At 40.6% G+C, this 26,938-nt stretch overlaps 1 protein-coding gene across 2 annotated transcripts in view; it reads right to left on the reverse strand.

The window, feature by feature from the left end:
- LOC111152855 (craniofacial development protein 1) overlaps positions 1-23,775 on the reverse strand; it is a 126,682-nt gene extending 102,907 nt beyond the window's left edge. The window contains exons 1-4 of one of the 2 annotated variants that reach the window (XM_022511537.1): positions 23,544-23,775; positions 11,971-12,088; positions 10,266-10,485; positions 9,818-9,945 (exon numbers count right to left, since the gene is read on the reverse strand). In XM_022511537.1, the coding sequence (XP_022367245.1) occupies positions 9,818-9,945; positions 10,266-10,485; positions 11,971-12,088; positions 23,544-23,607 (530 nt within the window). In that variant the 5' untranslated portion in view covers positions 23,608-23,775. The remainder of the gene's footprint in view (positions 1-9,817; positions 9,946-10,265; positions 10,486-11,970; positions 12,089-23,543) is intronic. The other variant, XM_022511538.1, reaches the window with a different exon arrangement.
- Positions 23,776-26,938: the final 3,163 nt, after the last annotated feature.

The raw sequence follows: 26,938 nt of genomic DNA on the forward strand, positions 1-26,938 counted from the left end.
AGCAAATACATACTCCTTCCCTCGAACCACAAATAAACTTGCCTAACCTACTGATGTTGAGCTTAGGTACATGTCTCAATGGTCAATGAGACGGGAGCTGATCTGACAGGAAAGCAGCTTTAATGCTGGTGCTGTTTCACCTGCCCCTTGAGTTCCTCCCCTTTGCCTCGTAAGAATACGCCTCAAGTACCAGCAGGTCCAAGACGGCTGAAGGACACACACTGAAGATCTGAATCCAGCAAGCAGCCTGGAGCCACACGCAGACTGGCTGAACCCCAGACGCCCGGAAACACACGGACAACAAACAAATGCTTACTGCTGTATACCAGAGGTTTGGAATGGCTTGTCGCATAGCATTTCTGTAGCAATGGCAGACACATTTACCTTTCATGAGCAAAAAATCAGAAATCTAAGAGGCTAAGTTACTAAGGTCAGTAGGAGTGGCACCGCATGACTTCGGAGACCTGCTGATAAAAAGTGACACAGCTCTCACCTGCTGCTCCCTCTAGAGTGCAGCTCTGACACACGAAGCCTGGCTACTCCGGATCCACCAGCTACACAGAACGCCTGGGAAGGCCATAGAGAAAGAGATGCCCGAGGAGCCTGTTCCAGTCCCGGCCCGAGACGTGGGAGCAAGGAAGCCTTCGAGATGGCTCCACATCCAGCCACTAACTCCAGCTGCACAAGAGACCCCAAGCAAGAGCTGCTGGAGCCCCGCCGCCCTCCACAACTATGGCAAATGACAAGAACACAACTGTTTAAAGCCACTACATTCTGGAGTAATTCCCTACACCGATATACAGATGACCAGAATAAACCCATATCCAAACATAAAGCTTAATGCAGAGTCCGAGTCTACTGGACTAGAAAGAGGTACTTTAAATCTCCTTGCCCTAGCTAGCGTCTGGGGCAGACCTGAGATGGCTCATGAAAAACAAGTGGACGCCTGCACTTAGAAATGACAGTTTGAACACAGACTTTATTCTCTACTCCTTACTAAAACCCTACAAAATAGTGGTGAATAAATTTACAAAGGCAAAACCACATAAGCATATGGAGAAGAGATATAACAAAGAAAATATGCCAATTGAGTTTTCTGAAGGTAGAAAGTAAACAGACAAGTAGAAATTGGCTTTGGTTTTTGTTTTTTCTAATCTAAGTCTGTAGCCATATGGAATGGCCAATAACAAGCCAATCTACACCACGGTATTCTACAAAGGCTCAGTAAATTGAGATACCAGGAACCTTTGAAGGGAGAGGAGATGAGCAGGGCTAAAAATCAGTTGAAAGTTAGTCTCAGGAGCAACTAAGTCCAGATCACCTTCTCCAACCTCATACCATAGGCCACTGTCCCCCACCCAACCCAGCAAAACCCATTACTCCTTGGAGAAAATAAAAACCACGGAAGTTCAAAACTCACAGGGCAGGGCTGAAGTCTCATTCCGAAAACAAGGTAATTAAATGAAAATCTATTTATTCACTCTTCCTTTTTGCACAACAACCTCAAAAGCTATGTGTTCCAGACGGCTGAGTTGGTTACGAGATGGAGTGCTGCCCAACCTGTGTAGGATTTTGTATCAATAAGAAATAAATAGGCAGAGTTGACCCTTGAACAATGTGGGGTTTAGGGGCACCAACTCCCCGCACAGTTGAAAATCTGCGTTTAAGTTTAGACTTCCCCAGAACTTAACTACTAATAGCCTACCGCTGACAGAAAACCTTACTGGTAACATAAACAAATGATTTAACACATATTTTGCATATGTATTTTACACTGTATTCTTACAATAAAGGTAAAGAAAAAATACTGAGAAAATCATACAAGAGAAAATGGATTTACAGTATAGCAAAAAAATCCATATACAAGTGGACCCGTGCAGTTCAAACCCATGTTGTTCAAGGGTCAACAGTACTGTGTTACGCTACTGAGTTTCTGGGTTTGTTGCCACAGCGTGGCCTAGCATAACTTTACTATTATATCTATTTAATAGGAATTTCAGAAGAAGAGAAAATACGGAAGAGGTTGTCAACAAAAAAGAAAATTTCCTAGAAGGATAACTTCTCACAAAAAGAGCCACAGAATACGTGACGTGGCAAGTTTTAAGATTCATTGTAGTATCACTGTAAAATATTAGACTGTTCGTGATAAGAGAAGATAAAGATCAAGTGGGTCAAGGTATAAGGAAAGTAAAAGAAGCCTTTATGCAGAGCATCTTTTGTTTGGTTTACCCATTTTACCACAGGACTGACAACGCTCCTGCAGCAGCCAAGCAGAGCAATTCGGGGTGAACATTTTCTAAAAAGCACCCGGGATCCAGGCATTGCGTTGTATGTCGATCTTAGAAATAAAAATATATGCATGGTCTCTGCCCTTCAGGGGTTCGGGGTCCACCAAGACAGCAAACCATGAAATAAGTTATGACAACACGATATATAGTAATTACCACAAAGAAAGCATGAAATGAGTACAGCCTATGGGAGTATCTCTGTTAACTTCTCAATGCCAAAGTCCTATCCACAGTCACAAAGAAATGACATCTATAAACTGCTATTTCTCTCAGGGACCTTGGGAATCAATACAAAGTAACACAAGCATATTTTTAGTCTTCATTAATAGTAAGACTGGAAGAATTCCATTTTGAACAAGCAATAAGAGATTCAGCTCTCAAAATATCTTCAAGGAGGAGAACAGTTCAATAACAGACCACTTCTAATAGATAAGAGGGAACCCTGATAGGAAAGGCCCACTATTAGCAATAGTTAGTTCAAGTGTTATCAGCAGAAATGTCATTTTAACTTCATTTCACTTACTTAGAACTTCCTGAAAACTCTTTATTAGGCAGAAACTTTCCATGACCGGCCTTTTCCGAAAGGTGATTCACTCAGGAAAGTCTGAGCCAACTGGCTCAGCTGGTTATCAAAAGGGTAAAAAATACTATTTTTCCTCATTCCCAAAGGTTAACAAGCTACACGTTTTTCAAGAAGGAAAAAAAATAAAACCAAAAAAGATAAAAATTCAAAGCTTAACAATTAAAACATAATTAGAAAAAACTAAAAGACTAATTTTGTGCCAACACTACCTTATGCTTGTACTTACAAATTCTTCCCAGTCATTACTAGCTCTTTCTCACCTTTCTTAAATATGTAGTAATGCTCTTAACTTGATACAAAGGAAAAAAGAAAAAGCAGAATAATGACCTCAAGATATTAAAAGATATGTTCAAATCCATATATCAAGTTTATATCTTGCTGTCAACTAAAACTCAGGCCTCCCAAGTTCCTACGTGAGGGCTCCTTGCAATACCTAAATTTTACGTATAAGCAATTTAAGTTAAAAAAAAGAAAAATCCTGGGGCGCCTGGATGGCTCAGCGGGTTAAGACTCTGCCTTTGGCTCAGGTCATAATCTCAGGGTCCGGAATCAAGTCCTCCTCCATCAGGCTCTCTGCCCAGCAGAGAGCCTGCTTCCTCCTCTCTCTCTGCCCACCTCTCTGCCTACTTCTCTCTCTCTCTGTCAAATAGATAAATAAAATCTTTTAAAAAAAGAAAAAAGAAAAATCCTGCCAACATGCTAATTAACAGGGTTTTATTTTCTTTCTTTTTTTTTTAAGATTTTTATTTATTTAATTGAGAGAGAGAGAGAGATCACAAGTAGGCAGAGAGGCAGGCAGAGAGAGAGGTAGAAGCAGGCTCCCTGCTGAGCAAGAGAGCCTGATGTGGGGCTCGATCCCAGGACCCCAGGATCATGACCTGAGCCAAAGGCAGAGACTTAACCCACTGAGCCACCCAGGCGCCCCTATAGAGTTTTATTTTCTTTAGGAGGAAGAATTTATAGAGAACATTTGTTTATTGTTATTTATCTCAGTAATGTATGTTTTTTAAAGTAATAAGCTTGTATTTCTTTTGAATACAAAATATATATGTGTGAGAGTATGTATATTTGTAGGGGGGAAAAAAGGTGCTTCCCTGAGCGTACTTCTTTGGGTTGCTTTTTTTTTTTTTAATAGACATGGTGCTGCCCTCTTCTGACAAATGACCAAAATAGCAGGCTCCCAAATACCCATCCAGTACTTAAAATTACCATCCATTTGTTTTACAAAATGAAATATGAAATTTGTGCCATTAATATAAATATTAACACATCCACAAAATTTATTTATCAGGAAATTTAATGATTTCTCCTAACAGATATTCACCAGCTTTTCTCACTCTCTCTGTTGGGCTGATGGTAAAATTGCAATAAATCTTTCTTGGGTATCCTATATGACATATGGAAAGTAACACAAGCCAAGAAAGATTTCTAAAAACTTTAAATATGTATTTCTAATGGCATATCACATACTTCCTGCATTATTTTGCAGGATTTCCAAACTATTAAAGGCTTCCTGTCAGTGTTCTGCTACCCCCTACTGGACAACTAAATAGTTCCAGTGTGATTTCTGGCAGCAAAATAACATTAGTAATTCACATCACCAGGAATTACCTAATGGATCCCCAAATGATTGATTATCAGAGAAATGGTGTCTTTGCAATGGAGAATTCTGAAAGGTATTGCCTAAGTGGTCTAACTTATCACCACCAATACTGAGTGTTACTGATGTCAAGTACTGGGGAAGACAAAACATCAACAACATATTTGTCTAGGTGACTAATCTTAAGTTAGTCATGAGGAAACTACGCAAAATTCCAAACTGAGAACCATCCTACAAAACAAATGGGCTCCTAAAAACATACAGCTAACCCCTGAAAAAGCAGCAGTTAGGGGCACTGCCATCTGTCCACCCCACAGTTGAAAATCTATGTGTAACTTTGACTCTCCCAAAACTTAACTAGTAATAGCCTGCTGTTACCGATAACATAAACAGTCAAATAACATATTTTGTATATATATTACAAGCTATATTCTTATAATACAGTAAGCTATATAAAAGAAAATGTGATTAAGAATATTATAAGAAAAATACATTTATGGTACTGCATTGTATCAAAAAAATATCTACATATAAGTGCACTTGTGCAGGTCAAACCCGTGTTGTTCAAGGGTTAACTGTGTATGTCAGTGTCATGAAATACTTAAAATGAAAGGCTTTAAAAAGGAACTTAACAAGAAAAGACTAAAAAGACTAAATGCAGAGTGTAATTTTACACTGGATGTTGGACTGAACAAGTAAAACAAGCTATATAAAGAATATTAAATAACTATTAAAAATTTTGAATAGAATCACATCTAGAGCTACTTAAAATATGGGCTACAAAACTAGTTGTTACTGGTCCAAAACAAGATGGGTACAGAAAATTTTAGTATTTGCAAATTTGTTTAGCAATTTGACAATGTCACAACAGTCAAAACATGACAGGTAGACTCACTGTGTTAACCCAACATAGACCAATTCGGGTACTGTCAAACTGGCCAGCTGGTCACATGTGACATAGCATATTAGTCACGCACAGTGAGACATAATGCATATGATAGTTTAGGGTTATTTTATCAAAACCCAAAAATGTGATAAAATGTAATGATTTTTTTTAAATGTAACCATTATTTTTATAGATTATTTTTACAATCATTTTAGTTGTTAACCAAGTGTGACTTTTTAAATTCATATTAACCGTTAACTGAGTATGACTTCTTAACTTTACAGTTTAACTAAGTTAAAGAAAGTAAAATTGGTATTATTTTCTTAATCCTAATGTACTGATAGCAAAACGAGCCTCACTGTATATTTCTATAAAGAAAACACATCTTCTGAATGCAACAGCAGTAGCAAACCACGTGATGATAATGGGAATTAATTCCAAAGAAACAAAGGCCAACTGAACTCAAACTGCTTTTACTTCATGAGCCCTCACAGAGTTTGGTTGTTGATCATTCGGTGCTAAAACCATAGTCAGTGAGTTCTTTGCAAATGTTTTGGCTAATGGAGCAACGAATTCATCAAAACTTCAGTGGCATTTATATACAAAACATAAAGAAATCCGAAATCAAAAGAATTCTTTGAAGGAAAGAGTACTGATCTAAAAAGCCAACAAAAAGAGATGTAAGATTCCAAAAATTAATGTTAGTGCATTGTAGTCTTCTGAGAAAGAAGCATTTTTGGTTGCTAACTAAAAAGAATAAGCCACTGCCAAGATATTAGTAAAAGACTCTATCAATGATGTCTGCTTGGAAAGCTTGGTGAATATGTAACAAAGAAGGTGATTCAAGTGCAGTATTCTACGGATGCCACAGCTTGAAGTCCTCAGAATCTGGCTTATGACAGTAAGAACAATAATCAGATTAGCAGAATGTTTTCTCAATACGATTAAAGAATGCCAGGTTATTATTAACATAAAAATTAATATATATGTGTGATTTAAACATGACAGTGATATGAAGGATTCTTTTATTGGTTTCTGGCTGACAGACATAATTGACACTGATCTCTAAAACAAAACTAGAATTACATTGTCAACAAATGTGATCCGAAGTTTCAGTGTATGCAAGAGTATGTTCTAGCAGCACAGGCGCAAGACAGGAAAACAGATTAGATTAAGGAGCCAGTGCTAGAACATAGAATTAAGACACTGCTAATCGAGAAAAATCTTGCTGCCAAAACAAACAACCCCACTGTTCTTAGCACAGTAGTAAAAACTGTAAACTATGTAAGACTAATGCATTACATTTTTCAGTGACTGTCTCTATGTGTGACAAGCTGAAAGCTGATCATAAATGTGCACACGTCACATCACACGCTGAGGTACCATGGTTACGCAAGGGGAAAATGCTGCTAAGAATGATGAGCTTTCAAATAAACTTAGTGTCTTTATTTTTTTTACTTTTTTTTTAGGATTTTGTTTATTTATTTTCCAGAGAGAGAAATCACAAGCAGGCGGGGTGGGGGGAGGAAGCAGACTCCCCACTGAGCAGAGAGCCCGATGCGGGGCTCCAACCCAGGACCCCGAGATCACCACCTGAGCTGAAGGCAGAGGCTTAACCCACTGAGCCATCCAGGCACCCCAACTTAGTGTCTTTAAAAGAAAAAAAAAAAAGTTGGGTTTCCAATTTTAAAGGTCTTAATCAGACAGTAAAACTTGGCTTATTTCTCTGATCTTGGTATTTTTAATAATCTTAAGAGTACTTTCATGCAATAAAATGTTTCAACATGTTCTTCAGTAGTAAATAAATTACCAGGGTAAAAATGAAAGCTAGAAGGCTGGAGGAACAGAGCTTCTACAGATAAACATGTTTCACTAAGGGGCACCTGGGTGGCTCAGTGGGTTAAGCCTCTACCTTTGGCTCAGGTCATGATCTTGGGGTCCTGGGATTGAGCCCTGCATCCGGCTCTCTGCTTAGCAGGGAGCCTGCTCCGCTCTCTCTCTCTCTGCCTGCCTCTCTGCCTACTTGTGATCTCTCTCTCTCTCTGTCAAATAAATAAATAAAATCTTAAAAAAAAAAAGTTTCAGTGAATATTTTGAATTCCATTTCCTATCACAAGAATATCTACACACAGGGAATGCATGCATGCAGAATTTCTTATTTCCACTAAACTCTAACTTAATTACGACTTGACAAGATAAATTGATAAAACTGGCTACCGATGAAGTATTGAAGATGAACTTTGAAAATACGGTACCACTGACTTCATTTTATATAAAAGTAAAAATAAAAATCCTGAACTTACTGAAACAGCTTAAAAATCTTTATTTCCATCTTCATGAAAATATCTCTGTGTGATGGGTTTATGACAAATGTTATTTTAAAAAAAAAAGAAAAAAGAAACCAACACAGAAATAATTTCCATGTACAGTACCCTCCAGTAGTACTGTCATGTACCCAACTAGAAGCAGTAAATTAACAAGAAAGAAAGGAGTTATTTCGTCACATTAAAAACTAAATACAGGGGCACCTGGGTGGCTCAGTGGGTTAAAGCCTCTGCCTTCGGCTCAGGTCATGGTCCCAGGGTCCTGGGATCAAGCCCCGCGTCGGGCTCTCTGCTCCGCAGGGAGCCTGCTTTCTCCTCTCTCTCTCTCTGCCTGCCTCTCTGCCTACTTGTGATCTCTCTCTCTGTCAAATGAATAAAATCTTTAAAAAAAAAAAAAAACACCTAAATATACACAGCATTCATTCAAAGTGTGCATCTAGATGTTAAGTATTGAGAATTGATTTATTTTTTTAAAGATTTCATTTATTTATCTGACAGAGAGACAGAGATCACAAGTAGGCAGAGAGAGAGGGGAAGGAAGGCTCCCTGTCAAGCAGAGAGTCCGATGTGGGGCTCGACCCCAGGACCCTGAGATCATGACCCAAGCTGAAGGCAGCAGCCTAACCCACTGAGCCACCCAGGCGCCTGGAGAATTGATATTTTACTCTTAGTCTGTTTCAATTATAGAACGTAAAGGTATAAATATAACAGTGATTTCCTATACTAATTATTTATACCCACGCTCTCAGTAAACAGCATGTGTAACTATACAAATCTTTTCCTATTCCTATTTGATGATCATTTTGACTGTTTTATTGAAATGTCAGTTAATGTCTGTTGAATCTCATTGTTAAAAATCTGAGCTTGTATTTTCTACAACTTTTCAATTTAGTTTTCTAGCTATTCCTTTTCATTGTGTCTTACAAAAGTACTGGTCTGCAACAGGTTGAAATTTTAAAATCAGCCTCCTTCACCTCAGATGTAGGTAATAATCTATCTACATTAATGTGAAATTTACTAGATGTGACACCTGCATTGTATCATAAAGGAGAATGCCCTTTGTTCTGAGGAAACTGCGAACATATTTAAGAGTGAAGTGTCATGATGTCTACAAGCGATTCTCAAATGGTTCAGGCAAGACAAAAAGAGAAATACAGATCTAGACGGAGAGAGAGGCAATCAGTAATGTGTATAATAAGTATATGGGTGATCACTGTAAGGCTAACTCTGGCAACATTTCTGGGTATAATATTTCAGAAGAAAAAGTTGGGGAGAAAAAAATTAAAAAATAAAGTTTTGCTCCATATCCTTTATAAAACTAATAATGCCAAATTCTTTACACCAACATTTGTTTTAGATGAAATAACTGAATAGATACTATTTTTAAAATATAACTTTGGATGCAAATTCTATTTTCAGAGAGCATACAGGTCTACTTAATTACTGCCAAGGAAAATAAATGTGACCACCTATAAAATTACTGACTGGTACCTTATCTGTTCCCATTTAGCTCTAAATTATAGATCTGTAATAAAATTTAATAAAATTTCAAGTAATAAAATTTAAATAAATAGGGAAAAGGAAATTCTAGGCATGTGGCTGTCAGCTAAAAAGCCAAGAGGTTATTAGGCTTCTACCATTTTTTTAAAGTGGTAACAAACCTATAAATCAATTTTAAAAATAGTATCAAGATCAGGAAATAATACAGGAACTGAATTTCTCTCCTAGTATTTTCAATTTTTACCTGATTTCAGGTGCCTCAGTGGGGCTCAGACTTCACAGGTAAGAAAAGTAATAAAGGGAAAATTGACTCAGCCAAAGTCACAAATCATGACAACAAGCGGAACCGAACATTTAACTCTTACATTTTCTTGTTTCTGTTCGGCCAAATACTTCATGATACCCACAACTACACCACCATATGTGAAAGGACTTTTCCTCCCACGTTCCCTGATAATTCATGGAGCCACCATTCTCCTGGAGTGAAAAAAAGAACTCTTCCAAAATATTATGATGATAGGGTGGAATGAGGACAGATGTCCAACACCATTTAATAAGATATGTTTTTTTTTTTTAATTTAAATTTTTTTAAATTTTTAAAAGAACTAGTTTTGAAGTTTGTGAAGGTCACCTTACCTGACTTCTTCACCAGCAAAATCAAACACCTTAGTGATTTTAACTTTTTCAGCTTCTTTTGGTTTCTCAAGCTCTTCGGCTTTAACCAACGATTTACTTGAACTTGTCTCTTCAGTATTCTCTCCTCTCTACAAAATAGGTAAGAAATGCAATCAGTTTCACATAAGGATGAAACGTAAGAGAACCTTTCCACCATTCTATTACGGCTATTCTTAAATGTTCCATCTCTAAACAGTTAAAGACCTATCAGAAATTTATTTGATTAAAAAGGCTTATTTTTTCTACAATAGGGAATGTTTTGCTTTTCACATGAAAGAGTTATTATTAAAATGGATCTGGTTTGATTTCTGCTGTAAGCATTGAATCTCATTTTGGAAATAAAAATGTCTATCTGGGGAACGTAGGGTACTTCTGGGGAAGCTTATATCTCATTCAGTTATCAACTTACGTTAACTTGTGTACTTGGGGGCCCTTTAGGTTTTGGTCCCACATCATTGAGGAAGCTGGCCCACAGCTCGTCCTCCTTCTTCCTCCTTGCAGCCTCCGACCCCAGGCCTTCTTCCTGCTCTGCAGCTGCATCTCCCTCCTCACTGCTACTTCCCTCGGACTCCTCGTGGGCATCCTCCTCTTCTTCATCTTCTAATGAGAGGCCACCTTGTTTTCTCTTCCTAATCACCAGCGGTCACAAGAAAAAGGAGAGACAAGACAGATCAAGCAAAATGATTTCAGCTATCCCTTCCTCAATTCCAAACATAACGCTGCAAACCTGAGAAAACTTTAAAATCCGGGGACTACTGATTAACACCCACCCTAGGGGGAAGCAAGGGGGGTAAGCTGAGATTCTGTGGAAGAAAACAAGAACTGAGCTCTTGCAGTTAGCAATTTCCCCCAAACACTTAGAATCAAAATGCAGTGTTCTACTTCCAAGTCAGGATCAGCTATTTTCACCAAGAACACACTCAAAAATCACCTCGCTGAATCAGTCTGTCCAGAAAGTGTGTTCCAAGAATATATACCCCAATTGGAGAACACCTCTATTGACGAAAGCCTTAAATTTATTTGCAGTTTCTTCCTAGAGTTCTCAGGGAAGAGGGGTGGGAAACCCATCTTTTTCTCCCACTTTCTGAAAATTTGACAGCTGGACTACAGAAAAAATCAAGGACAAAAGAACTGGGCCCGAGACCTAAAAGACAAACTGTTTCTTAGTCTATTTTGATTTCAAGTGAATCATCTAATACCTAAAATTCTTTTTTTTCCCTTTTTATAAACTACAACCTGCTTTTTTGCTTCAATGCCCAGAAAGAAAGAAACACTAATCAAAGAGAGGTAACAGACTTCTACAGAAGCTTTTCATATCTGAGCTAAATAACCTGTCAGAATTTTCATAATTGCGGGGGGGGGGGGGCTGTAATTCAGTACCAGGCCTATGGAAGGTAATTTGCTAATCTTTATGAAAACTTTTTTTACTACAGATTAACACCGGATCAAATAATTCTACTTCCACAAATCTGATTTACAGATGTACTTGTACCTGTATACAAAGCCATAACAAAGAATATTCACTGCAGTCTTGTTTGTGGTAGTAAACACAGGTATAATCTCAATGGTCCTCAGTAAGGGAATACTTACAAAATGCAAGGTGGACACATATAATGTAACATTATGCAGTCACTGAAAAGAGTAAGGTACAGCTAAATGTACTGGCACAGTACACATCTCCAAGATGCAAAACAATGAAAATGAGAAACTGTAAGTAGAGGATGTCACTCTTTGTTCTGGAGGGGTTTTTTGTTTGTTTTTTTAAAGAGTAGGAAATACATGCCTAGCCACACACACAAGCTGTGTCTGACAACATAGTTCTTCTGAGGCAAAGAAAGCAACAAGTATACACCGAGGGTACCCATTTTTGCAGTAATTGAGTTTTTAATTTTTACCAAGTATACGTGATACCTATTAATTTTTTTTAATTAAAACTCGAAAACTTTTAAAGCTTCCCCGAGACTGAGAATTTAATCCTAAGATGTCACCAAACATTTCCCTTGAATAGACAAAGGTGAGAAGCCCCTGTAGGAAGAACTCATGAGACCAATCCCAGCCATCTGGATACTGTGACAGTAGCCCCTCACTCCTAAGGGCCTTGAGGGCAGCATCACCTGGCCGGAATGCTCTGAGCCTTTCTTTTTTTCCCTTTGGTTTTCTGTGTCTGCTCTTCACCATCCACTTCATCTTCCTTCACTAATTCATTTACATCATCTTCACTATACTCTCCACCTGCAATCACATAATAGAGTGGTCAGACATATGGGAATAAAGGTTTTCACATCAAGACAAAACATTTTCTTTCATTAAAAATCAAGTCTAGTACTTTCCTCTATTCTCTAACTAAAATATCATTTCCTTAGGGAAGTCTTCCCATCCCTGAAGACTATGCTAAGTTCCTCTATTCTAGGCTTCTATGACAGGCCAAATGATCCTCCATAAATGTACCCACTTTATATTTAATGTTTGCAATTTCTGCTATGCTCTACATACCACGAGGACATGGATCTTGTTTAAGTATGTGCTGAATGAATGAATAGAAACAGCAACTGTACAACTAAACTGTTCAAAGAAATTAATGTTCCCACTGTATCTTAGATATCTTTCAAAAGTAATCAAAAGAGGGCGCCTGGGTGGCTCAGTGGGTTAAAGCCTCTGCCTTCGGCTCAGGTCATGGTCTCAGGGTCCTGGGATCGAGTCCCACATCGGGCTCTCTGCTCGGCGGGGAGCCTGCTTCCTCCTCTCCCTCTTTCTGCCTGCCTCTCTGCCTTCTTGTGATCTCTCTCTGTCAAATAAATAAAATCTTAAAAAAAAAAAAAGTAATCAAAAGAGACCTTGATAAAAAAGAGGCCTAAAGACTTCCAGTTAGACACAGCAGAAAGAACAAACATGTCTAGTTCCCATCTTCAGACACTAACAGTCAGGGGTCCCCAACAACAGGGGTTACCTGGACGACCAGGATAAGCACACTCTGTGGGCACCAGTCAATAAATCCCATCCACATGAAGATTCAACTGGATTTTTTCTATTTTACTTCATGTAGCCTTTTATTTGAAGTATAGCATACACACTGAAGAACACACAAGTCTACTGTACTGCTCAATGAAATTACACAAAGTGAACACACCTGTATAACCAGGCCCAGCTCAAGAACCAGAACATGAACCAGCATCCCAGAAGGCCCCTCAGCATCCCTGGAATGCCCCGTTCCAGGCATCAGCCACTACCCCATCCAAGAGTCATCCTGACTCCAAATACCAGAGATTAGCTTTGTCTCTCTTTGACCCTTAAACAAACAGAAGTCTACAAAATGCACACTCAAGTGTCTGGATTTTTTCACTCAACATTCTCTGTTGGTGACCCATACTGTTTGTTGTAGCTCTAGTTTATTTACTCCCATTCCGAAACAGTGTGTCATTGCGTGACACCATGTGTTTATCCATTCTGCTGCTGATGAACAATACGGCTGTTTCCAGTGTGGGGCTATTACAAATAGTACTGTTTTGAATATTCCTGTACATCCAATCAGCTCCTAAATATTTCGCTCACAATCAATCAAGGCCCACCAAACACTTGAGGAAAGCCTCCAAAATGAAACGCAAGACTAAAAACAAGAAAGAATTCAGGAGGAACAGAATTTTTAAAAACCCAACAAAACCCTTTATAACTCTGGCACCTGCGTGGCTCAAAGGGTTAAGCCTCTGCCTTCAGCTCGGGTTATGATCGGAGTCAGGCTCTCTGCTTAGCAGGGAGCCTGCTTCCCCCCACCCCCTCTGCCCACCTCTCTGCCTACTTGTGATCTCTCTCTCCCTGTCAAATAAATAAATAAATAAATATCTTAAAAAAAAAAAAAAACACCCTTTATTATTAATATCCTCAAAGAGGGTCCCTGGGTGGTTCAGTTGGTTAAAAGTCTGCCTTCAGCTCAGGTCAAGATCCCAGCATCCCAGGATCAAGTTCAGCATTGAGCTCCCTGCTCAGCGGAGAGCCTGCTTCTCCCTCTCTCTCTCCCTCTGCCTGCCGCTCTGCCTGCTTGTGCACTCTCTCTCTCTGTCAAATAAATAAATTAAATCTTTAAAGAAAAATAATATCCTCAAAGAGATAAGAGAAAATATGGCATTTGTGAAATAGTGACTTAAACATTTTTCAAAAAACTTTAAATTTTAGGGCGCCTGGGTGGCTCAGTGGGTTAAAGCCTCTGCCTTCAGGGGCGCCTGGGTGGCTCAGTGGGTTGAGCCTCTGCCTTCGGCTCAGGTCATGATCCCAGGGTCCTGGGATTGAGCCCCGCATCGGGCTCTCTGCTCAGTGGGGCGCCTGCTTCCCTTCCTCTCTCTCTGCCTGCCTCTCTGCCTACTTGTGATCTCTGTCTGTCAAATAAATAAATACAATCTTAAAAAAAAAAAAAAAAAAGCCTCTGCCTTCAGCTCAGTCATGATCCCATGATCTCTTTGCACAGTGGGGACCCTGCTTCCTCCTCTCTCTCTGCTTGCCTCTCTGCCTGCTTGTGATCTGTCAAATGAATAAATTAAATCTTAAAAAAAAACTTTAAATTTTTTTTAAACTCTTGAAAAGTACAAATATAATGGCAGAGATTTAAAAAAAGAACAAAGCTGATAAGAAGGAGCCAGTCATGTGAAAATACTCAGAATACACATTCAAGGCTGAATACCACACACCAAGTGATAAGTGAAAGTGTTTCCTGAACAAAGGACTGAGTTCCAGGCTAAGATGAAGGCACAAATTTCTGAAGACACAAATGTCATTCCGCTTCCCCTGAAACCCCAGTAAAATCATTACAGCAAAAAGACTTTTAAAAAGCACAAACCTACAAGCTAAGTTGATACGTAGCTGCATTGTACTAGTTTATATTTGCAAAAAGCAATACAGGAAGGATAAACAAAATACTAATGAAAATAGGTACTTTATAAGGGTCAGGGTAGAACAAAGTGGGATAGTCAGGGGTAGAAGCAAGAATTCTCTGTATTGGGGTGCCTGGGTGGCTCAGTGGGTTAAAGCCTCTGCTTTCGGCTCAGGTCATGATCCCAGGGTCCTGGGATCGAGCCCCACATAGGGCTCTCTGCTCAGCGGGGAGCCTGCTTCCTCCTCTCTCTCTGCCTGCCTCTCTGCCTACTTGTGATCTCTCTCTGTCAAATAAATAAATAAAATCTTAAGAAAAAAAAAAAGAATTCTTTGTGTTTATCTTTCTGAAGAATTTTGAAAAGCCCTTAAATTAAGAACAGTTTAAATAAACAAATACTTGTTTGAATAAATGTTTGAAGCAATAACAAAACTGACAAGGGAAGAATTTATTCCAAAGACTTCAGAAACAGTATTTTGACTATACACCCTTAGCAAGACCCACTGTAATGACAAAACAAACAAACAAACAAAAACTCTATTCTGTGTAGTAATATTGATTTTGGGGTTTTTTTCCTTTTTAATTTTATTTACTCGTTTGAAAGAGAGAAAGAGCATGGCAGGGGGCAGAGGGAAAGAGAAGCAGACTACTTCCCACTGACCAGGAAACCCAATGAAGGGCTCCATCCCAGGACCCTGAGAGCATGACCTGAGGGGAAGGCAGATGCTTAACCGACTGAGCCACCCAGGCACCGAATGTTGGTATTTTGAAACTATTTCCTTTATATAATAGGCTAAAGCAAGTAAGTATTATGTTAATGTCAGGCATCCAGATCTTCAAAGCAAGAGAAATGACCCACGATTATAAAAATCAAAGAAATCTGATGAATATTCAAATGTTAAAACTGAACTAAAATATCAATGTGAGAGGCACCTGGCTGGTTCAGTAGGTAGAGCAGGCAACTCTTGACCTCAAGGTTGTAAATTCGAGCCCCATGCTGTGTGTAAAGATTACTTAAAATTCAAATCTTTAAGAAAAAAAAGTATCAATATGAACTCTCTTTTTAAGATAAATATTTTCTAGTCTGTTCACTGAAATGGCATAGAAACAATGTCACTTTGGTAGCAATGGGCGTCTGTTCAGAGTCCAGATTATATACCTTGATATAATTCATGATGAAAAGGGCTCTCAGCTAATTTCAGGTCTGAAGGAAGGAAAGCATAAGGTGAAACTGGGACATCTTGCTCTGTCAGAAAGCAAGGAAGCTATTTAAGAATAAAGGGTCACATTAAAAGGATATAGATCCAGCTTGAAAGAACTCCTAGTGGCCAAAAGTGATGACTTGAGCATTAAAAGGAGTAACTGTTAGTAGACTAAAACACACTGAATCAATAAAATCTCTAAGTCCTTTATGTTGTTCTTAAAAAAAGACAAAAAATACATTGTACAGGGGTGCCTGGATGGCTCAGTCTGTTAAGCATCTACCTTTGGCTCGGGCCATGATCCCAGGGGTTCTGGGACTGAGCCCCGTGTCTGGCTCCCTGCTCCGCGGCGAGTCTGCTTCTCCCTTTCTCTCTGCCCCTCCCACAGCTTGTGCGTGTGTGCTTTCTCTCTCTCTCAAATAAATAAGTAATTTAAAAATCTTTTTTTTTTTTTTAAGATTTTTTACTTATCTGACAGACAGAGATCACAAGTAGGCAGAGAGGCAGGCAGAGAGAGAGAGGAGGAAGCAGGCTCCCTGCTGAGCAGAGAGCCCAATCCCAGGACCCTGGCATCATGACCCGAGCCGAGGGCAGAGGCTTTAACCCGGTGAGCCACTCAGGCGCCCCAGTTTAAAAATCTTTAAAAAATAGCTTATACTGGGGCACCTGGGTGGCTCAGTGGGTTAAAGCCTCTGCCTTCAGCTCAGGTCATGATCCCAGAATCCTGGGATGGAGCCCCGCATCGGGCTCTCTGCTCAGCGGGGAGCCTGCTTCCCCCTCTCTGTCTCTGCCTGCCTCTCTGCTACTTGTGATCTCTCTGTCAAATAAATAAATAAAATATTTTTAAATTAAAAAAAAATAGCTTATACTACTTAAAGCTACTATTAAAATTATTCCCTAGTTTGAAAGTTAATAATTAAAGAAGATGAATCAAACATTTATCCTGTCCCAATTGATGAGAGAAAGCAATACTTTACAGAAGAATATCAACTAATAAATGTAGAAGAACCACAGAATTAGAAAAATATCACTTTTCACACTGTAATGATAGTAATTTAGGCAAGAATTATTGTAATGTTCTCAAAAAATGAAGTTTTAACCATTAAGTATATTACAACACAGAATACTTCAGTTCCAAGGGAACAATTACACAATAGTCAGGCTCTCATTCCCTGAATCCAGTGGTCGCAAACCATGGGAACCAACCTGGGATTGTATATCTTTCGATGTTATACATTATGAAACACACAGTCATCTATAAGTTATTCTAGCCAAAAATATTTCATTTGAACCTACCAAGCATCTAGATCTAATTTCCAAAAATTTCAGAGCTTCAGAATTACAGTAAATTCAAAGGACAAAGGAATAACCTAAAATACCCAGGAGGGAGCAATAAGGCAAATCTGGAAGGTGAGACATTCTGCAGGACATACTGCCTGATCTCTTAAGCAAATCAGTGTCATTACAGAGCATGCTAGATTAAAACACATTTAGAGGATGGGACAACTAGATGATATGGTAGCCCTGAATCTCACTGTGATTTGGATAAACAAGCTACAGTCTATTCTGGGTCAAGTGGGAAAATCTGAATAAAGTCTATATAGGATGAGTCCAAAGTTTACTGAAACGAACAGGGAGAGACTGTTCACTGAAAAGAGCAGGTTATAAAGTAACATGGAAAAGTATGATTTCAAATTGGGGTTAAAATACAAATATCTATACCTGGGTACAGAAAAGATCAGAGTTCACTACAGGATTCTCTAAAGCATTAATATTGATAATCCATGGGTGGTGGGAATGCAATGATTCTGTTTTTTTACGCTTAACTGTCCGAATCTTCTCATTTTCTACAAAGCTCACACGCTACTTTTGTAGTAATATAAGGTTATTTTTCCCCAAAAAAATGGGTAAATATTGCAAACAGTTCAGACAAGGAGAAAAATATGGCTCTGATCTTACATATGTAAAAAATGCTTAAGTCCCCTGATAAGAGATAAGCAAATTTTAAATTATATGCATGCACAAAATGATCAAATTGCATGCAGTTACTATGATCAAAAAAAAAAAAAAGAGAGAGAGAGAGAGAGAAGCAGAATAACATCCCTGTAGATAAAAAAAGAACACAATGAACATATCTTGTCCAAAGACTCAGAGCTTTTTTTTTTTTTTTAAAGATTTTATTTATTTATTTGACAGAGAGAGAGATCACAAGTAGGCAGAGAGTCAGGGGGAAGCAGGCTCCCTGCTAAGCAGAGAGCCCGATGCGGGGCTTGATCCCAGAACCCCGAGATCATGACCTGAGCCGAAGGCAGCGGCTTAATCCACTGAGCCACCCAGGCACCCCAGACTCAGAGCTTCTAATCACCTTTTTAGTCCCCCATGGTTAAACATGAGCCAAACAACTACGAGTTACTGAAAATCTGAGAAAGTATCTAATAAAACCAAAATACACAGGGTGACTAAAAATCACCATGGAGAAATATTTACTCATATTATGAGGCTAGTATTATCTGATACTAAAACAAGGAAATTACAACTACAGATAAACATCCCTCAAAAACAGATACAAAAATTCTCAAAATACTAGCAAACAAAATTCAGCAATGTACAGAAAGATTTTATTTATTTATTTGGGGGGTAGTGCGGGCAAGCAGTAGTAGGAGCGGAGAGGGAGGGGGAGAGAATCTCAAGCAGACTCCATGCTAACTGTGCAGCTCAATTCAGGGCTGGATCTCACAATCCTGAGATCATGACCTGAGCCAAAAATCAAGAGTTGGACACTTAACCAACTAAGCCACCCAGGCACCCCCACAATGTATAAAAATAATAATACATCATGACCCAATGAGTTTTATCCCAAAACTAAAAGGCTGTTCAAAATTTAAAAATCAATTTTTAATTTTTTATCAAAATTTAAAAATCCCAAACACTGTAATTCACTATATTAACACGAAGAAAAATCACACATATTCCTACCAATAGATGGAAGAAAAGCATTTGACAAAATTAGCCTCTCAGCAAATCAGGAGTAGAGAGAACTTCTTTAACCTGATAAAATGCCTTGGTGAGGAGCAGTATACACACACTGCCAGGGTTCAAATCCCAGCTCAGCTACTCTGTAGCTGAATGATTTTGCGCAATTTGCTTAAAGTCTCTGTGCCTCAATTTCTTCGTCTGCAAAATGGGGAGAAGAGCACATACTCAGTAGTGTTATGTGAGTGAGCTAGTAATGTGTTAGTCAATGTAATGGACTTAAAACATGCAGACACAAAAGGCATCTGTAACCCATAGTTAATATGGGTTTCACTAAATAGTGAAACATTGATAATCTCCTCTTAAAATTGGGAATAAGACAAGGATGTCCGCTCTCACCACATTCAACATCATACTGGAAATCTTATCAAGAATAGTAAAGCAGGGGCGCCTGGGTGGCTCAGTGGGTTAAAGCCTCTGCCTTTGGCTCAGGTCATGATCTCAGGGTCCTGGGATGGAGCCCCGCATTGGGCTCTCTGCTCAGTGGGGAGCCTGCTTCCCCTTCTCTCTCTGCCTGTCTCTCTGCCTACCTGTGATCTCTGTCTCTCAAATAAATAAATAAAATCTTAAAAAAAAAAAAATGAGTAGTAAAGCAAACAAAAGAAACAAAAGGCATACCTATTGGAAAAGAAGAAACTGTTTCTTTTTTTTTTTTAAAGATTTTATTTATTTATTTGACAGAGATCACAAGTAGCCAGAGAGGCAAGCTGGGGGCGGGGGGGGGGGGGGGAAGGCTCCCTGCTGAGCAGAGAGCCTAATGTGGGGCTCAATCCCAGGACCCTGGGATCATGACCTGAGCCAAAGGCAGAGGCTTTATAACCCACTGAGCCACCCAGGCACCCCAAAACTGTTTCTATTCAGATATCATGGTCTGTGTCTTATTTGGAGGGGGACTTGGAACTATTAATTTTGGTGATGGTCACTCAACTAGTATTTATCAAAACTGATAGAACAGCACATTGAAAAGAATAAATTTTACTGTACATAAGCCAAACATCAAAAAATTTAAATTAGTGGGGCACCTGGGTGGCTCAGTGGGTTAAAGCCTCTGCCTTCAACTCAGGTCATGATCTCAGAGTCCTGGGATCGAGCCCCACATCGGGCTCTCTGCTCAGCATGGAGCCTGCTTCCTCCTCTCTCTCTGCCTGCTTCCTCCTCTCTCTCTGCCTGCTTCTCTGCCTACTTGTGATCTCCGTCTGTCAAATAAATAAATAAAATCTTTAAAAAAAAAATTTAAATTAGTATCAATACCCATAGAGAAATAAGATACTTCACTATGAAATGAGAACATGAGCTATAAAAAATGACTACAGAAGAAAAAAGTTATTCAAATTTAAAAATATGAAAGGAGGAAAAAATACAAGAGTTTACGATACTGAGAATTCTTCCACTGAGTGGAAAAAAAGTTAAGAGTTAGAAAATATGGGGCACCTGGGAGGCTCAGTCATTAAGCATCTACCTTCGGCTCAGGTCATGATTCTGGGGTCCTGGGATTGAGGCCTGCATCTGGCTCCCCCCTCAGCAGGAACCCTCCTTCTCCCTCTCCCACTCCCCCTGCATGTGTTCCCTCTGTCTCTCTCTCTCTGTCAAATAAATAAACAAAATCTTAAAAAAAAAAAAAAAAAAAGAGAGAAAATAGGAGATAAAATTAGAGGGCCAGTCCAGAAGATCTAAAATAAGAGTCAATAACTCAATAATGTTTCCAGAAAATGAAGAAAGGAAATTACCCCCCCCAAAAATTCCAGAAGCCAAGCACTATGGATGAAAACTGACTCATACCACACTACATCATTGTGAAATATCAGAAAAATCAGGAATAAAGATTCTATCAGCTTCCAAACACAAACAGGTCTTATATAAATGAACAGAAATCAGCAAAACAGACTTCTTAATTGAAACACTGGAAGCTTGCAAGGAATAAAACAACACCCTTAACATTCTGATGGAAAGCTATCATTACCATTACCATATCATTATAAAGCCTAGAATTATTACAAAACACAGAATTCTATACCAGACAAATTATCAGGTATGCCCTGGGGTCACATAATTGCTTTTAGAAATACTATTTTGACACCTTGAATGTCTATTATACATACATCTTCTGTCCTCAAGTAGTTGAGAATTCATTCTCATTTTTGTGGAACATACCAAGAAAAAAAGATAACACAAGATCCAAGAAACGGATTCCAACATGAAAAGGAGATAAATGGAACACCCAGAGTGGTGATGGAGACAGAAGATCCTAGGTTTAAAAGTGATAAAACTGGGGGGGGCGCCTGGGTGGCTCAGTGGTTAAAGCCTCTGCCTTCGGCTCGGGTCATGATCTCAGGGTCCTGGGATCGAGTCCCGCATCGGGCTCTCTGCTCAGCAGGGAGCCTGCCTCCTCCTCCTGTCTCTCTCTGCCTGCCTCTCTGTCTACTTGTGATCTCTCTGTCAAATAAATAAAAAAAATCTTAAAAAAAAAAAAGTGATAAAACTGGGACGCCTGGGTGACTCAGTTGGTTAAGTGGCTGCATTCAGTTCAGGTCATGGTCCCAGCGTCCTGGGATGGAGTCCCACATCTGGCTCCTTGGTCAGCAGGGAGCCTGCTTCTCCCTCTGCCTCTGTCTGCCTGTGCTCGCTCTCTCTCTCTTTCTCTCTGACAAATAAATAAATATTTTAAAAATAAATAAATAAATAAAATTTTAAAAAGTGATAAAACCAAGGCAAACCAGAGGTCAGAAGGCAAAGATGGACTTAAACATGAAAGTAAAGGATTCTTTAATAAATCTGATTGCCTTGGGAGACGATTTATAAAATTCTGAGAGCTTAGGGTCAAATTAACATTAAGGTCATGGACAACTACGCAACGGCAAAATGACAATTATTAATTCCACACAAAAAAGTAGAGTAGGAAAAGCAATCAGAGTATATACCACATGGTTCAGACCTGAATGTGGTGTTCAGTTATTACAAAAAAGTAAACAGGGAATACTGATCTAACCAAGATTGGGGCATAGGAACAATGGCAGTCTGGGGAGTTGGGGAGGGCCTGAGGGTGGAAGGGTGTGTGTGTTAGGAATGACCCAGATGACCTAGGAGGGTATTAAAATAAGATCTACCAAGCATGGGTTAAGTCAACACAAAATGAAAATAGATTAAAAAGTGGATAAAAAAGTAGATTAAGAAGATTAAAAAGTGGAAAGCAGCTTCTCCTGAGGAGGAATGAACAGGGATGCAGAGTGATGGGAACTGTTAGTTTTCAAATAAAGGCTTTTGAGCCTTCTTTTTAAAAAAGATTAATTTATTTTAGAGATGGAAGGAAGGGCAGAATCTTAAGCAGGCTCCACCCCTACCAGGGAGCCCAACCTTGGCTCAATCTCACCACCCTGAGATCACCACCTGAGCCAAAATCAAGAGTCCCACCCTTAACAGACTAAGCCACCCAGGCGCCCCTGACTATGTTTAAGTATAGCTATGCACAACTTTGATTAAAGTGAAAACTAGCTTACAGGGCGCCTGGGTGGCTCAGTTGGTTAAGCGACGGCCTTCGGCTCAGGTCATGATCCTGGAGTCCCAGGATGGAGTCCCACATCGGGCTCCCTGCTAGGCAGGGAGTCCGCTTCTCCCGCTGACCTCTTTCCTCTCATGCTCTTTCATTCTCTCTCAAATAAATTAATAAAATCCTTAAAACAAACGAAAACTAGTTTTCAAATAACCACTTTGGCCATTACCGTAAGACCAATGTTGATGGACAGGAATGGAAACGTAATCAGGGAAACCAGTTGGGAAGCTATGGCTAAAACTAGTGAAGAACAATGGCAGTTCAATAACAGTGAGATTGGCGAGGAAGCGGTCAGAAACCCATTCCCCACGTAGACACAACAGAACTTACTGACTGCTTGAACCAGAAGACAGAAAGTAAGGATGAATGATGGGTTTTTGGGTTTTTTCTCCCTGAGCGACTGTGTGGACAGATACTTTAATAAATGACATGGAAGTCTGGGGAAGGCGTAGGTTTGAGTGACAAGATTTATTCTGGGCCCCTTTAGTTTGTAACAGTTTATACCAAAGAGAGAGAGAGAGAGACCTGAAAAAAGAGAAACAGGTATATGTCGCAAAGAGACAAAATGCACCATCAGATGAACTTTCCAATAACCATGCGAGGGCAAAAAGTAGAGAGATCTTCGACGTGGTGATAGCTAGCAAGTCCCTCGGGACGGACGGTCTGACGATAACGTCAAACGCTCACACTGCCTCGCCTCAGACGTGAGCGCCGGTGCAGTCGGTCCGCGTACCCACCGACACCGACTGCATCCCCAGAGGCGGGCCGCGTTCACGTGCGGGTTCCCGCGCGCCGAGAGGGGGCGGCGGCCCGAGGGAGGCCGCGGGCAGCGGCTGCGCGAGATTCCCCCGCGCACAAGTCTCGGCCCGCGGCGACCGCGCGGACGGAGCAGGCGAGCGAGGAACCGGGGCTTGTGCGGCACGGTTGCTCGAAACCCGCTTCGCCGGGGCCACCGGGGCCACCGGGCCACTCACGGCCGGCCAAGCGCGCCTCACGTGAAGCGCGGGGCGGAGCAAACCTCCTCTCGCCTCCGACCGAATCGCTCACCCGACGGCACGTAGTCTTCGTCCTCCTCTGAGGTAGAGAAGTCTTCAGAGTCGAACTCCTCCATGTCGCTGCCGCGCGGGGCGGGCGGAGCCACAGGACTTAAGCAGCTGTCCCGAATGGCAAAGCTCTAGGGAGAGACCACAGAGCTTCAGCGGAGGCGGTGGCGGCTGGGGTGGGCTCCCCCCATCCCCGCAACTTGTGCGCATGGGCAGAGAGTGCTACGCAGTCCAAACGCGACATTTCCGGGGCCAATGCCTCGTGCTTGACGGTACTGTAGTGGTTGACAGAGCACGGGCTCCGCGCTGGAACGATGCATGCTGGAACTTGTAGTCTTGTAGTATTCAGCACCGTCCCGTCGCTCTGATTTAATAAATGCGCTTAAACAGAATTACGTGTCTTTGGGCACAGGTTGGTATTTTCGAATTCGCTTACTTGCTGAAACTTATGGTAACCCCCAAATCAATATTCGCCGTGCTCTCTGGGGTTATTCGCTGACATGCGCAGACGGTGAAGCTCTTGAGTCCACCGCCGCTGCGATGGGCTGAGGTTGAACCAAGCAGATGCAAGGGGCTTTCTTGCTTCATCTCTCCTGCTGTAAATGTCCTTTTCGCAGTCTATTTAGGGGCACATTTTGTGCTTTTTGGTGGTGATTTCGCTGTTTAAAATGACCTCCAAGCGTAGTGGTGAAGCGCTGCCTAGCGCTCCTAAGCGCAAGAAGGCTGTGATGTGCCTTACGGAGAAAATACGCGTGTTAGATAAGCTTCATTCAGGCATGAGCTGTAGTGCTGTTGGCCGTGAGTTCAATGTTAATGAGTCAACAATCCGCTACATCAAGAAAAAGGAAAAGGAAATTCGCCGATCTGTGCGTGAGGCTGCCCCGGAAAAGTGCTAAAATAACGTCTATAGTGCGTGAGGAAGCAATGGAGAAGATGGAAAAGCGGCTAAGTTTATGGATTCATGAGATGACAACTGATAAAAAAAAAGGTGTGATGGACAGCATTGTCGTGAAGCTGAAAGCCAAAGAAATTTATGGTCATGTTACCCAGGGCCAAAAACATGTTAAACCTTTCTTCGCTAGCGCTGGCTGGCTTGCCCGTTTCAAAAGGCGGTATGGTGTGAATAATGGGAAACTTGCAGGGGAGGCAAGTTCTGCAGATGAGGAGGCTGCGGAAGAATTTAAGAAATACTTGGTGAGTGTTATACAAGAGAAAGGATATGTGGAAGAGCAGGTTTTCAACGCTGATGAGACTGGCTTATTTTACAAGGACTTTGGCAAAAGAACCTCTGTAACCCAAATGGCCTGCAAGGCCCGGGGCTTTAAACCATTCCAAGACTATGCAACCTTGCTGTTGTGCGCCAATGCCAAGGGCGACTTCAAGTGCAAACCCCTAATGGTATACAGAGCCCAGAACCCACCAGCACTGACAGGGAAAAGCGTGAACCATATGCCGGTCCACTGGAGGTGGAACAGAAAAGCACGGAGGACATCCGATTGGTTCCACAACTGCTTCATACCGGAAGTTGATTGCTATCTCCAGGGCAGAAATCTTGCCTTCAGGGTTTTATTAATTTTGGATAATGCCCCAGTACATTGCTGTGAAGAACTCAAAAACGCCCACCCCAACGTAGAAGCTCTTTTCATGCACCCAAACACTACGTCTCTCATCCAACCCCTGGCTCAGGGTATAATAAAAGCTTTCAAGGCACACTATACCAGGGAGCTTTATAGCAAGGCCCTTGAGGCTCTCAAGTCCAACATGGAGACTACCATGTTGGACTATTGGAAGTCAGTCACTCTACACAACGTTATTGATTATGTTGGGACAGCCTGGGACAGCATCAAACAAGTTACTCTCAATAGCTGTTGGAAAAATGTTTGGCCAGACTGTGTGCAAGATTTGGAAGGCTTCGAAGGTGTTACAGAAAATATAAAGGACAGTGTCAAAAACATAATGCATATCACATGGCAAATAAGTGGGGAGGGCTTTGATGACATGAAGGAGGAAGATGTGGAGGAAATTCTGGCAGAGAAGGCAGTAGAACCCACCAACGAAGACCTGGACGAGATGGCAAAACAAGGCATTGGAGTCAGCAATGATGAGGATGGCGATGAAAGCCAGCCTAACACTTCAAGAACAGACCCTCTTACAGTGACTAAAATATCAGAATGGAATTCTGCCTTGGAAAGAATTTTCAGTGACATGGAAGAGCGTGACCCTGTGCTTGATCGCAGCCTCAAATTTAAGCGTCTCACCTCCACGGCATTTGCCCCTTATGCCAAGATGCTTAAAGATCTGAGGCAAAAAGCAAAGCAGACAAGGCTGACCCAACTTTTCCATCCGGTTTGGGGGGAAACTTGCCGACTCCAACAAGTCATGAGAGACATATGCCTGATGTTGAACTGCCGAATGTGGACATGCTGCCCTCTTCCTCTTCTGCAGAATAAATTCTACCTACTTCTTCCTTGTTTTTTGCGGGGCAACCAAGGTTTAACCACATTGTGTGCTGCCACCATCACACATCCCGCCGTTCCGTCAACAGTAAGATTCTAGTTAGCGTTTTCATGAAATGTCTGATTTTTTTCAGGACTCTGTTTGCATTACTGTGCAGTATACGGTATGTGGTCACAGTTCTCTGTGTTTATGTGAATATTGTATGTCATACCATGTGTTTACTACATCACGGCATGTGTGCATATGACTGGGAAAAGAGTTAATACAGTCCCAGTATTGTGGAGGACATTCCACAAAAGTGCTGTAACTGAAATATTGTTTTATTATAAAGAAACACTGCACATAACTATTGTAAGAAATATGTATTAAACAAGATGTCTTTGAACAGAAACACACATAAGACAAGATCATGTATTGATGAGTTGACAGAAATGTTGTGAGCAGAGACTCACAGGAACCCAACCCTGTATTTCCCCCAGTAGTGGTGCAGTATGCGCTGAGTGTGCACGATGACCTTAGAAACATAACCACTATCAACAGGAATCGACTGCATTCTAGAATTCAGACATCATCCACATGAATCCTTCAAGTGAATCCATATGGAGATACAGCCACGTACAATCTTTATAGTTTTACCAGACTAAAAATTTTTAAGTTATATGTATGAGGGTTTCAGTTTCTGCGCATCTTGCCAATACTCTTGTCTCTTTGATTAAAGCCATCCTAGTGGATGGGAAACAGCATTTCATGGGGTTTTAGATTTGCACTTCCCTGTTCAATAATGATGTTAAGCATCTTTTCACGTCTTTTTTGGCCATGGTTTATGCTCTTTGGAGAATGTCTATCCAGATCCTTCTCCCATATTAAAATCATGTTGTCTTTTTATGGTTGAGTCGTAAGAGTTCTTTATGTATTCTGAGTACCAGTCTCAGAAACATAGGC

The sequence above is a fragment of the Enhydra lutris genome, unplaced genomic scaffold (assembly GCF_002288905.1).
Source record: "Enhydra lutris kenyoni isolate GAN:26980312 unplaced genomic scaffold, ASM228890v2 scaffoldscaffold30, whole genome shotgun sequence".
In the NCBI taxonomy this organism is placed as follows: domain Eukaryota; kingdom Metazoa; phylum Chordata; class Mammalia; order Carnivora; family Mustelidae; genus Enhydra; species Enhydra lutris.